This window comes from Peromyscus leucopus, chromosome 9, assembly GCF_004664715.2.
Source record: "Peromyscus leucopus breed LL Stock chromosome 9, UCI_PerLeu_2.1, whole genome shotgun sequence".
NCBI classification, from domain to species: Eukaryota; Metazoa; Chordata; class Mammalia; order Rodentia; family Cricetidae; genus Peromyscus; species Peromyscus leucopus.
The window spans coordinates 72,952,023-72,965,776 of NC_051070.1; the positions used below are offsets into that span (position 1 = coordinate 72,952,023).

Below are 13,754 nucleotides of genomic sequence, written 5' to 3' on the forward strand. Positions count from 1 at the left end.
GAGTGCGGTGATTGGTCCGCCTGGCACCTCGTGACGTCACTTCTGGCGCCTGAAGGTCCCTTCGCTTGGTTCTGGGCTGTTCGTGGTGGTGCCGGTTCCGACTAGTCCTGCCACCCGGGAACCGGAGTCGGGCGCACCATGCCCGCGGTGCTGGGGTTCGAAGGCAGCGCCAACAAGATCGGCGTGGGCGTGGTGCGCGACGGCACGGTGCTGGCGAACCCGCGGCGCACCTACGTCACGGCCCCGGGCACCGGTGAGTGGCTGCGGCCCGGGTCGCGGGCGCCTTGTCCCGTTCACAGGGTTTTGTCCAGTGGGGGGTTCTTCCCCGATATTCTGTCCCGCTGCCTGCTTCGGCTTCCCGGGTGTTGGTATCTGCGCCCCGACACCCTTTTACAAAGACTTGATCGCGTTTGGTTGCTAACTCTTTGACGGCCAGAAGTGTCACAGGCACGTGGACATAAGTGGCTTCGTTCAGGGTTTTGTTTTTTTAATATTTTGAGACAGGGTCTCACTATGTAACCCCAAACCCCTACTGTCCTGGAACTTGCTGTGTGGGCCAGGCCGGTCTCGAACTCAGTCTGCCTATGCCTCCTGAGTGCTGGGAATAAAGGTGTGAGCCACTACGCCCGGTTGTCTTCAGGTTTTATTGAGCACCTTTTATGTGCTAAGCATTCGAAAATAAGTGTTCCGAGGCTCCTCTGTAGTCGCACATAGAGATTGCTTTATACTACCCATGATACGTGTAATAGTTTAGAATGAGAAAGGACAGGAGGGCGGATATCAGAAGTTACTGTATTTTCAATCTGTTTTAGGTGTCTGTTTTCCATTACTGTTAGAGTGGAAATGAATACCAGTGGGTTTTGAGAACTATGTGAAAGCACCAGACACTGCACAATTCTCAGTTAAGATTGTTTACAAATTGTATCTTGCCTACCCTCCCCCAAAGCATCTGCACACACATATAAGCTGCATGTAGCTGTAAAGGCTCCCCAAACAGGTGTGGTGTTTCAGGTTACACGGTAGAAGAATATGTGTGCTTAGGACTCCCTCTTTTAGGCACTGGGACTGGGTTACTTAGTTAAAGGGGAAGCTACTGACACTTGTAGTGCTGTAGTTACTATGTGTTAAGTCCAACAACATGACCTTGTGCGCGGTAGGGTTCTGTGGGAGCACAGAGAAAGTCACTAAAGAGTAGGAGGTATGTGTACGTTGAATTGACTCTGAAGGTTGTATGTGAACATGGGCATCTCTGAAACCTAAGTAGCCTGTATAGAGGTTGGAAAGAAAGCTGAGTTGTGGTGCAATATGTAAACATGACACTAGAGAGGCTGAGAGGGTTTGAGTTTAAGGCCATCCTGGGTGTGACCTTGTCTCAAATTTAGGGCCTTGAGTCGAGGATTTCTTAAAACCTAGGCGAGTAAATGGATTTTTCCCCCTACATCTTTAAAACATTATTTTGTAGGTTTTTATTTCTAATAGTTTGGTGCAAAAGTAACTGCAGTTTTTGCATTGTTGAAGTTTGTTGTTTGAGACTGGAATAAATGTGTAGTTGTTCATTATCATTCTCTCCCTCTCCCTCCTTCCCCTCTTGCCCGCCTTTGCCTCCCCTGTGCTGGGACCGCAGCCTTGTGCCGTTATGCTTAGCTAGGAAAATTCCGCAGGGTCTCATTTTAATGTGCATTTATCACATCTTGTTTTGGTTTGGGGTGAGTTTTTTGTTTTTTGGTTTTTTTTGATAATAACATTACTTGCTGTTTATTTATATTTATCTTATACTATGGCAATGATGTTAGACAAAAAGTAAAACTAAAGCTCAAACCTGTAATCCCAGTACTCCAGGAGACAGAAGCAAGCAGGGATCTGAGTTTGGGGCCAGCCTGGTCTATAGAGCAAGTCCCAGGCCATCCAGGGCTACATTGTAAGACCCTGTCTCAAAATAAATAGATAATAGAAATAGAATTAAACAATTACTTTGAGTTCAGAGTGGGTAGGGGGCAGTGGAGACAGCTTGAAAACATAAACAGTCCGTAACATCTTGGCCCCTGGAACTGCTAATGGCAGGACCTGGGTTGTTTGAGAGGCCTGAAATGGCTGGCTATTGGAAGTTGACTGTGACCTTGTTATTGTGAGCAGCTGTGGAAGCCAGTCTTACAGCTGCAGAAAAGCTTGCCAGAGAACTCGGGGTGGACCAGTCAGTGATGGTTGGATATTTGAAGTGAGTTGAAAAGTTTTTAAAAAAGCTCAGTAAGTTGCTGCCTCAAAAACAGACAGAGCTGAAATAGCCATTATCTTCAGCTCTCAGCCGTGAACCATTTCTCAGTCAGATTATGACCATGACAAAAGGTGGATTGTGTAGGAAAACTGGCCACAACCAGCTTAATGGTGCCAAAGCACTTCCCAAAGCCAAACTTTCACCAAAAAAGGTCGCAGACACTGGTGGTCTGCTAGGGCTCTGGTCCACTATAGCTTTCTAAATCCCCGTGAAACCATTGCATCTGAGAGGTGTTCTCAGCAAGTCATTGGGATGTACCAAAACTGCAGTCTGCATTGGCAAACAGAACAGTGTCTGACTGCGTGTGGCGGAACCAGTGCTTCAGAAGCTGAATCAAGTCAACTGTGGAAGCTTTACCTCATCCACGACACTTGCCTGACGTCCCATCAACTGACTACCATCTCTTCAGCATCTTGACAACTTTTTGAAAACATTTCCACACCGAGGAGGGTGCAGAAAGTGCCTTCTGAGAATTTGTTGAAACATAGGTTTGCTTTGGGAATAAACAAACTCAGTTTTTTTGTCTTGATTTTTATTTGTTTATTTTGCTGTTGTTTGTTCATTTGTTTGTTTTTGAGGCAGGGTCTTTGTACAAAGCTCTGGTTGTCCTGGAACTCCCCTTGTAGCCCAGGCTGGCCTCAGACTCATAGAGATCCACCTGCCTCTGCCTCCTGAGTGCTGGGATTAAAGGCGTGCACCACCTCACCCAACTAACAAACTGGTTTCTTGGCAAAATGTGTTGGTTAAAATGGTTCCCATTTTGATTAATAAAAATGTGTTTGAACCTAGTTATAATGATTTACAATTTATAGCCCCATATCACAGTTGCCATTGCACCAAGCTAATACCTACCTTCTTTCGCGGTTCTTGATCTGTGTACCTTTGCTTAGGATTCCTCCCAGGTGATACGGCCAGGCACCATCGAGCTGTTATCCTTGATCTACTGCAAGAGGCACTAACAGAGGCTGGACTAACCTCCCAGGACATTGACTGCATTGCTTACACCAAAGGTCAGTCTGGGAGAGTGGTCAGCAAGGGAGGAATATGGGTGGAGCCACAGTCACTACCGGTACACATTCTCAAATCTCCTTTCTTCACCTGCTTCTCCTAATTTCTAGGATTCTAATTCCCATTTGTACCCTGTTAGGTCCTGGTATGGGAGCCCCACTGGCTTCTGTAGCTGTCGTTGCCCGTACTGTGGCCCAGTTGTGGAATAAGCCTTTGCTAGGTGTGAACCACTGCATAGGCCATATTGAAATGGGCCGTCTCATCACTGGAGCCGTTAGCCCAACTGTTTTGTATGTCAGCGGAGGAAATACTCAGGTACTTAAGAGTAATCTTCACGTTTCATCCTAATTCTGAGGTGTTCTACCTGAGTAGTAGGAGCTGCTGAGACAAAACCAGGCTCTTTGGACCTCAGATAATACAGGAAGCAGAACAGAGGTGTAGAGTCGCAAGTTTTAGAAGAGAATTAAAATGCTAGAACTTTATACATGCAACTAGAATTTCCAGTTTAAAAGGGAAGGAATGTGGATTTAACCCTTCAAGATACACGCACGCGCGTGCGCGCACACACACACACACACACACACACGCACACACGCACACACTTATTTATTTATTTATTTATTACGTATGTGGGTATTTTGCCTGCATATATGTAGGAGCCCAAGGAAGACAGAAGAGAGCATTAGATCTGAGGAACTGGAGTCATAGACAGTTGTGAGCTACCATGTGAGTGCTGAGAATTGAACCCAGGTCCTTTGGAAGAGCAGCAGGTGCTTTTAACTGTTGGGCCATCTCTCCAGCCCCACAAATATATTTTTTTTTCATTTGTCCACCCTGTTCCCCTCCTTTTCTGAAAATCAGAATGTCTAGATAACCCAGCCCCAGACTCATGGTTCTCCTGTCTCAGCCTAAGCAGCTAGGATCACAAGACTGCCATTTTTGTTGTTTTATGCTGTCTGTGACAGGGTCTCGCTGTGGTTACAGGTTTTCCCTGTATTGTTTTGATCTTCCCAACTCCTCCCAAGGGCTGTGATTACAGGTGTGTGCCACCACATCTGGCACACTCTTTTTCTATTTTCTCATGGAATGTCGGTGTGGATCACCACAACAAACTCTGTTTTGGCTTTGGGTTTGGTTTGTATTCTTATTTTTTAGGGTTTGTTTTTGGTGTGTCTGTTTGTCTGTCTGTGTCTGTGTGTGGTTTCTGTTTGTTAAGGCTACATAATGCAGGATGTTTGATGAGTTTGTGTAATCTTTGCACAGGGGCTCTGCTAATCTCTGCATCATTACAATTTTAGTCTGTGTGCTGCAAAGTAAACACTGGTTTGTTGCTTTTTGATTTTTTTTTAAATTTGGCAACTCTATACATGTATGTAATATCTTGATCATATTTGGGTTTATTTATTTTGTGTGTGTATGAGATGTGTGAGATGCGGATGTGTGTGTGTGCGTGCTTATTGGAGTCCACCTTTTTTATGTAGGTTCCAGGGATCAAGCTGAGGTCTCGAGGCTCACATGACAAGTGTTTTTGCCTTCTGGGCCATTTTACCAACTCCTGGTTTGGTTTTCTTAAGATGGGGGCTTGCTGTATGTCTAGGCTGGCCCTACATTCCACGGTGTAGCCAGCCATGGCTGCCTGTCTCCGCCTCACCAGTAGTAGAATTACAGGGCTAAGCCATTCGTAGACAACTTCCTTCCCTTCTTACTGGAATGTCTAGTGTTGACACTGTGTTGCTTTCTTCCACATAGCTAAGTGCTCCTCTCTATAGACTTGAAGTTTCCTGGGCATTCTCATCCTTCTTAGGTGATTTCCTACTCAGAACACCGTTACCGCATCTTTGGGGAAACGATCGACATTGCTGTGGGAAACTGTCTGGACCGTTTTGCTCGAGTGCTGAAGGTAGGCCATTGAGACTGTGGAGTGCGTAAGATGTGGATCTGCAGAGCAAAAGAAAGAAATTGCAGGAAATAGTAAATAGATCTTGGGCTTTTGAATATCTAATTTCATTCTCTGCAACTTTCTTTAGCATGGGTAGATATAATTTAACATAGGTAGCATAATTAAGCATTTATGTCCATATGTTATCTATTACTTGGTACAAACATGTTTGTTCCTCTCTCTGTGTATACAGTTTATAAAAATATATACTGATTGCTTTTCTTCACCTTGATTTGGGGAGGACCCAGAGTGATGGGTATATTCATGTGTGTAGAAGAATGCATTTTTTACATGATGTATTCACGCTTCTCTGCCTCTCTCTCTCTCCTCCTGCTGGTAGATTTCCAATGACCCAAGTCCAGGCTACAACATTGAGCAGATGGCAAAGCGGTAAGAGGACATAACGCTGAAGAGCACTGGCCACTTGTGCTTTAGAGATTTCTTTTCATATGTAGCGATGGGGTGCGGAAGGGGGTTTGGAGGGTGAGCAGCCAGCTGACTCTACGTTTAGTGCCTTTATTCATTTCTACTAGAGGCAAGAAGCTAGTTGAGCTGCCATACACTGTGAAGGGGATGGATGTCTCATTCTCAGGGATTCTGTCCTTCATCGAGGTGAGTGTGAGAGGGTAAGGAGACAGGAGCACATCCCTGCTTTTAAAGTGATGTCTCTACTTTGCTCACTGTTAATTTCCTGAATAAGCATTCACTCATGATAGGTGCCGGGTAGATTCATTTAGCAGGTACTGTATCCTTCTGTGAGCCAGGCACTATTCTAATAATAGGGATGCAGTGTAGGACAAAACAGTCCCTCCCTACATGGGAAAAAGACTTGAAAACAGCCAGGCGGTGGTGGTGCATGCACACCTTTCCCAGCACTCGTGAGGCAGAGGCAGGCGGATCTCTGTGAGTTCGAGGCCAGCCTGGCCTACAGAGTGAGTTCCAAGACAGGCTCCAAAGCTACACAGAGGAACCCTGTCTTGAAAACAAAACAAAACAAAAAACCAAAAAGACTTGAAAACAAATAAACAAAAAGGAAAGAAGACGATGTGGGGTACAGCACTCCTGTGATCTCAGTTGTGATGAAGTCAGCAATCCTTCCAAGTACAGGAATTTTTGTTTTCATGGGAGCCTCACACCGTTACTCATCTTTTGGGTTGTTTCCCCTTTAATTGCAGGATGCAGCACAGAGAATGCTGGCCACGGGGGAATGTACCCCCGAGGACCTGTGTTTCTCCTTACAGGTAAAAGAGGGAAAAGCTGGGATGCAAAGCCTGTTCTGGAGCAGAGCTGAACTAAGGTGGGATGCTGCTCTCATGTCTTCCCTTGTCTGTCTCCCACAGGAGACTGTGTTTGCAATGCTAGTGGAGATCACAGAGCGAGCCATGGCACACTGCGGCTCCAAGGAAGCGCTCATCGTAGGAGGAGTTGGATGTGTGTATCACCAGGCAGTGTGCCTTCCTCCTAGTTCTGATAGTCATCCTCCTCCTGATGTTCTCAGTTACCAGAGATTGGAGGAGTGTCTGCTTCACCTCCTTCCCAATCCTCTTCCCCAGTCTCCTGCAGGAAACTGCCCTGGGAGCACAGTTGGTTTGCTAGTGAGATGGCCAACTCTAAGTTCACTGTGGTTCTCGTCCCTTCACAGGTAACACGAGGCTGCAGGAGATGATGGCGGCCATGTGCCAGGAGCGGGGGGCCCAGCTCTTTGCAACGGATGAGAGGTGAGGTCCTTTCCTTCGTCTTGAGTTCTTCTCTTCCCATTATTGTGGTTTTTCTGTGTTTAGACCACAAGATGCCTTCTCTCTTCCTCCCCAGATTCTGCATTGACAATGGAGCCATGATAGCCCAAGCAGGTTGGGAGATGTTTCAGGCTGGACACAGGACCCCTCTCAGAGAGTCTGGAATTACGCAGAGGTGAGTGTCATCCCCCTCTGAGAGAGGAGAGAGTAGGTACGGGAGAGAGGCAGAAATCGACAGGTAAGCAAGTCGAAGAGCGTGAGGGTCAAGAAGAACAGATAATGCTGTGGGTGATGGGTGTGGTGGCGTGCACCGCTAATCCCAGCATGTGGGAGGCCAAGGCAGCAGGATTTTGATTTTGAGATAAGCCTGGCCTGCAGAGGCTGTCTCAGAAAACAGAGTGCTAAGGGGTGGTCACAGGGTTTCCTGTTTTCCGCAGGTACAGGACAGACGAAGTAGAGGTGACGTGGAGGGACTGACAACGTGAACAGGAACACAACAGCTTTCCAAGTGCTGGCGTGGGAGGGAGTCTGGGGAGTGCTGCGGACTCCCCTCTTCTTTCGAGAGTGTAGGGACCCCATACAAGGCGTGGGGTCCCTGTGGGACCCCAGGATAACTCCACAATAAAAAAAATATTTTTGTACATTGATAATTGGATTGTTTTTCAGGACCAGTACAGAACTGGCGCTGAGGAAATTCTTACTGGTGAGGTCAGTGAACAAGCGGGTGAGCGCCCAAGTGGCCCTCGGTTGATGGTGCAGAGAGTTCTGATGGCGGCTGCTTGGAGGAAGCCGTGGAGGAAGCCGTGGATGCTCTCCTACCTTCCCACTAACAACGGTGTCCTAACTAAGAGTATTCTAGTGCCCCTCCCTGTGATGACTGCTCTACACCTAATGAATTGTGTTCACATTCACTGAAGTAGATATTCAGGATGCCCCTTAACAAGGCCTGGAAATACCTCTAATTCATAACTAAAACTCCTGTCCTTCATAAACTTTATTGATGTACTCCTACAAACACTTCACTGGCTAATTTGGGGGGCACCCCAGATATACAATGCCTCTGCACCAATACAAGCATCAGAACTACAGACACCATGCCCTTTATCTTGTATATAGTGCCACACGAGGTCCTGAACTACCAAGCTCCTCTTTTACCCACTAGCAGCCATGTGTCTTTCTGTTGCACGAATCCTAATGGTCTTATAATAAAAACCTGGAGCCAGGTATCAGGGTCAATGCTGAAAGTTCAGAGGAAACAAGCCATGGCCACTTCTCACCCCACCAACTCCTCAGCCAAAAGGGGAAGATCCTGTTGTTGCCACAAATCCTCAGACTGAATGTCCCCGAGTCTTCAGCTGAAAGGGCACCGAACTCCTGTCTCCTGCTTTGTATTTCTTTCTCTGCCCAGCATATCACTTGCTGTATCATCCTTTCTAGTGCTGGGACCACTGTGTGGCATGAATCTTAGAAGATCTTATTAATAAAATCAAACCTGAGGCCAGGTATTGGGGTGAATGCTGGAAGATCAGAGAAACAGAACAAGCCACAGCTTCCTCACCTCGCCAATTCCTCAGCTGATCCTGTTTCCTTAGACTGGAAGCCTCTCAGCTGAACTGTGCTCAAAAGCCTAAAAGCTTAACCAGCCAAATGCTTCTAGTTCCTGGTTTTCATACCTTATATACTTTTCTGCTTTCTTCTTTTTTTTTTTTCCTGGTCCTTCTGCCTCTGACATTTATTCCTCTGTGAATCAGCAGGGGTGGGCACACAAGAAGACAGCAGCACCTAGTGACCCTCCCTCGGGCCACACTAATCAGGACCCATCCTGTCTGAGGAGTCATAGGCTTCCTCTTCCCGCATTGGTTGCAGTTCCTTTACAGTGTCTGTGGTTCTTTTCTAGAAGCTTCTGGCATGCTCTTCTGTGGAGAAAATGCTTGCACACTTCCAGAGGAACAGCATCTCTCTTCTGTCATATCTCCCCATGCCTGCTCCTCAGTCTAAGGCCCCAGTCACCTTCAGCATGGTTTTTCACTCTAATGTCCATATTTATGCAGAAATGAAACCAACATCCTCCAACGGGCTTTACGAACGAGGAGTTTTTTCTCCATCCTCTTAACCCGGGTGACACTTCATTACCCATTATCCTCTGGTTCAAGTACTGACTGATTCCTTTCTACAACTGAGAATTTTTTTTTTTTTTTTTTTTTTTTTTTTTTTTTTTTTTTTTGGTTTTTCAAGACAGGGTTTCTCTGTGTAGCTTTGCGCCTTTCCTGGAACTCACTTGGTAGACCAGGCTGGCCTCGAACTCACAGAGATCCGCCTGCCTCTGCCTCCTGAGTGCTGGGATTAAAGGCGTGCGCCACCACCGCCCGGCAACAACTGAGAATTTAAGCAGATTGCTTTCGTTCTGTATGGATTCTGTCAAGAATTCTTTTCACAACAGTCTGGACCTATATGAGTCACAACAGTCTGGACCTATATTGAGAAATATTTCCTTCTGTCATGATGCACAGGCTATATTTTGGACCTGTCCTTTGGGAAGAAGAGGGATGGAGGATACAGCCTTATTCTATTCCCAAGATGCCTGTATTTTAGGGTGGCTTGGAACCTAAATTACCTTCACTTCCGTATGGGATCTTGCTTCTACATGGGCAAAAGCCCTACTGGCTACTTAGATCTAGTCTCCATCAGCTCAGAAAATAGCTACTTAAACCCACCTTCTCTATTAAACCATCTTAGTAAAGGCTTCCTCAATAAATAACTTAGGACCAATCTCAAAGGCCTACACGAACAGTCATTTGCAATAATGATTACACTGAATGTCACCTCTTCAGCTTTAAAGGATGAAAGAGCGAGGAGCAGGGGAGGAAGGAGGAAGGGATAAGGGTAGCCTTCTTCCTGTGTTTTTCTGTTTCTGCCTCAAAAATGTCTCTTTGTAGTCCTGCGCTCTGAGTTTAGAGCAGCCACTGACCTTGATTTAATAGCTTATCAATGCTATTTATGTCTATGAATGCAAATGTTTTCTTTTACCTTTTAAATTTCTAGCCTCTAAAGGACAAACTTAAAATTTACTAAATAGTAATTATAATACTAAATATATTTGTGATTTAGAGAATTTCTCTCCAAATAGTTTAAGTGTGTGTGGGGGGGGGGGGTGGATAATTTCCACAAACTGACTTACATCCCTGCTATTTGTACTATTCTTATGAAATCCATGCCATCTCTCCATGCACACTAACAAGAACTGACGCCAACATGACTATTTGTTCCAGTGTCAAGGCTGGAGCAGGGATGTAGCCCTATTCTTATATAAAATGTTGCTGAGAATAAGCTAAAACAACTTTGCTGGCCAAGAAACCCTTGCTGAGAGAAGACTATTACTTCAAGACTCTCTTGAAGACCTTCCCTCGCTATTCCCACCAAACGTGAGCCATTAAGTACTAAACTCTATACAGACCCAGCTAGTTGTCTATCATCGGATGCGCTCCATCGTAACACCTTGGCCCTAAAACTCTAAGCACATCCTAAAACTCTAAGCACATCCTCTCCGACCTTCCCCATCTTTCTTTATAGCTGGTGAATTCTCTTCACTTCAGCGACAGCTTTTCCTCGCGGTCCTTTGCAGAGCCAATGGTCAGCACCAACCTCTTCTCGTCTGTGTTTTTCTTCTTTGGGGATGTTATCTGCTGGTGCTATGTCCCCAACGATGCATTCTGCCATATCGTGAACCAGGGCTAGGCATATACATCGATCCTTGTTCAGATGGTCGTCTTTGGTCACCATAGCCATAACCGCCATCCGGTACATGTGATCTGACACACTTTCTGGCTTTTCCACATTTCTGTATACCCAGCCTGTCCGTGGGACTCTCTTGAGCTGCCCGACCAGCCGCAGGAAACGCAACAACCCAGCCCCGCCGCAGGAAGAGGCCGAAGCCATGCCGGAGTGCACCTCTACTTTTCTGCTTTCTGCCATCACTCCCTGGGATTAAAGGTGTGAGTCACCATGCCTGGTTATTTCCAGTGTGGCCTTAAACTCACAGAGATCCATTTGATAGGATTAAAGGCATGTGTGCCACCATTTTCTGGCCTCTATGTCTGTCTAGTGGCTGTTTTGTTCTCTGATCCCAGATAAGTCTATTAGGGTGCACAATATTTTGGGGAACACAATACTACCACACCACTCCCTGGCTTTGTTTCTCTTTTAGACTGGACTCATCTCATGTAATCCAGGGTGGCTTGTAGTAGGAAGGTTTTTCCAGTCCCACCCGGCTCTGTGGTCCCTCAGCACTTATAAAATAATCATTTATGCCAGGCGGTGGTGGCACACACCTTTAACTCCAGTATTTGGGAGGCACACACGCCATTAATCCCAGCACTAGGAAGGCTGAGATAGGAAGTGAAATGGCTGGGCGGAGAGAAACATAAGGTGTAGGAGACAGGAACTAGAGACCCTTTCAGCTGAGGATTCGTGGAGACAGGGTCTTCTCTTCAGCTGAGGAGTTGACAAGGTGAGAAGTGGCCGTGGCTTGTTTCCTCTCATCTTTCAGCTTTAACTCTGGCTCCAGGTTTTCATTTTAAGACCATTTGGGATTTGTGCAACATATACCTCAGTCTCATCCCATTTTTTCCCATAATCTGGTTATTCTGTTTTTTATGCTGAATTCATCCCTTTGCTAGGACCTGCAGCCCCTTGATCTTACTTCTTTCTATATTATAGTTTTCCTTCCTTGGTTAAATTCCAATAATAAACACCTTGTTGCTGATGCTTCATCTCCCTTTGCCATTAAAAAACAAAACAAAACAGGATCTCATCAAGCTCAGGCTGGCTTTGAACAAGCTGGCAGAGGATGACCTGATCTGCCTCTACCTCCCAAGCATGGGCTTACAGGTGTACCCCACCACACCCAATTTACACAGTGTTAGGAACTGAACCCAGAGGTCTGCCAGCTGAGCTGAATCCCTAACCTCCCATTCTATTTATGTCGTACACATCACCTACTTTATACCTGTATCTGTGCAACTGAAAGGACAAGCAAAGTAGCCATGCTGACTACTCTAACCAGTTGATCACAATGAAGCCAAAGGGAGTCCTTCCTGCCACTCAGCAACATTACCTTCCTAACCCTCTCACTGTCTTTAATAACGCCTTATCTTTTGAGCCTCAAATCCCCAATGTCTCTCTCCTGTACTCATTATTACCTTAGTTACTTTTCAACTATTTTTTATTGTATATATTTTAACAATTTTAAGTACTTTAATAAGTTAAAAAAAGTTACTCTATTGCTGTGAGGAGACAGTATATCATAACCAAAAGAAAGCATTTAATTGGTGTTCTCTGTTTCTAGGGGTAATAAAGTCCATGACTATCACATCAGGGAGCACTAACTAATCTACAAGTTAGAGGCAGAGAGAGAGAGAGAAAGTGAGAATAGTGTGGGCGTCTGTAACCTCAGAGCCCACCCCCAGTCACACACCTCCCAATCCTTTCCAAACAGTTCCACCAAGTGGGGACCAAGCATTCAAATATATGAGCCTGTGGGGGCCATCCTCATTCAAACCACCCCTTGGTTCTTTAAAGTAGAAGCAAAGAGAACACATTTACCGAGTTCCCAGCATACTGAATACTTTCTAGCATTTCCACTCACATACTCTGATTTCTGTCCTGTTACCACAAACCAGCAGAGGTTCTCAACCAGGTCTGATTTTGTCCTAGGAAGACAAAATGATGATGCTACTAAAGAGAAGCCAAGGAGGGGCCAAAGAGATGGCTCAGTGGTTAAGAGCACTGGCAGAGGACTTGTTCCATTTCCGGCACCAGGTGGCAGCTCACAGTTGTCTGTAACTTCAGTTGCAGGGGATCTGATGCTTTCTGGCCTCAGGCACCAGGGATACATGTGCATAGACACGAGGCGAAACACCCAGGACACATGAAATAAGTAAATCCTAAAAAGAGAAGCCAAGGATGCTAGAAAATACCCTACAGTGTATAGCAAAGCCCTATAAATGAAGCTCTATGCAAAAATGTCATTGGTATCAAGGTTGAAAAACTGCTCCAAACAGCCCATATTCCTGCTCCTGGATGTGAAGTAGGTCTTGCCGTCTGGCAGAAAAATGTGGTTTGGTTTTAGTTTTGGTTTTTTAAGAACTCTATTGCTATGGATATCTTTCTGTATGCTGTGATTATGTGTTGCTCTGAATGGTTGATAAATAAAGCTGCTTTGGCCTCTGTCAGGGCAGAATAAGGTTAGGCAGTACATTCAAACTAAAGACAAGATGAAGAAGGGTGAGTTGGGGGAGACACCAACCCACCGCCAAAGGAGCAACAAGATGCCAGCAGACCGGTAACACCATGGCCACGTGACAACATATAGATTAATAGGAATGGGTTAACTTAAGATGAAAGAGCTAGCTAGCAAGAAGCTGAAGCCATAAGCCATACAGTTTGTAACTAATACAAGCCTCTGAGCGATTATTTTATAAATGGCTGCAGGACTGTGGGTGAGAGAGATTCGTCTGAACTGCTGGGCAAGGCGGGACCAGAGAAACTTCCCACTGCACTCTATGGGGTACCTATATACAGTTGCTTGACTTGGGCAGTTCTGAGCTATGTCCTAATTGCTAAACAGCCATCCAGCAGGTGCCACTGAGTGTGAGTGAATTGACAGGACAAGTGTACTTCACAGCACAATTTAGAAAAGTGGTCTCCAGTTTCTTTCTGAATCCTCTATTAAAGTCTGTTCTGTGGCTGAGGATGGCGCCTGGGATGTAAAATGCTTGCTTAGTACAAAGCCCTCCAGTGG

At 45.7% G+C, this 13,754-nt stretch overlaps 2 protein-coding genes and 1 non-coding gene across 4 annotated transcripts; 1 reads left to right on the plus strand and 2 right to left on the minus strand.

The window, feature by feature from the left end:
• The first annotated feature begins 30 nt into the window (after positions 1-30).
• LOC114696010 (O-sialoglycoprotein endopeptidase) lies at positions 31-8,043 on the plus strand. 2 transcript variants are annotated; one of them, XM_028873529.2, is made up of 11 exons: positions 31-253; positions 3,163-3,282; positions 3,420-3,595; positions 5,085-5,180; positions 5,560-5,609; positions 5,753-5,831; positions 6,395-6,460; positions 6,560-6,650; positions 6,862-6,937; positions 7,032-7,130; positions 7,622-8,043. In XM_028873529.2, the coding sequence occupies exons 1-11, from the start codon at positions 139-141 to the stop codon at positions 7,704-7,706; spliced, it is 1,053 nt and encodes a 350-aa protein (XP_028729362.1). In that variant the 5' UTR covers positions 31-138; the 3' UTR covers positions 7,707-8,043. The 2 variants fall into 2 exon arrangements, with proteins under 2 accessions (XP_028729362.1, XP_028729363.1); XM_028873530.2 differs by lacking the exon at positions 7,622-8,043 and adding an exon at positions 7,393-7,602.
• Positions 4,499-4,601, minus strand: LOC114696062. Its single transcript, XR_003734952.1, has one exon. It is a non-coding gene; the product is annotated as a U6 spliceosomal RNA (small nuclear RNA).
• Positions 8,044-10,073: 2,030 nt separating the features above from the next.
• LOC114695970 (5'-deoxynucleotidase HDDC2-like) lies at positions 10,074-10,957 on the minus strand. The gene has a single exon (XM_037208822.1). It carries the CDS (start codon positions 10,925-10,927, stop codon positions 10,520-10,522), a length of 408 nt encoding a protein of 135 aa, XP_037064717.1. The 5' UTR covers positions 10,928-10,957; the 3' UTR covers positions 10,074-10,519.
• Positions 10,958-13,754: the final 2,797 nt, after the last annotated feature.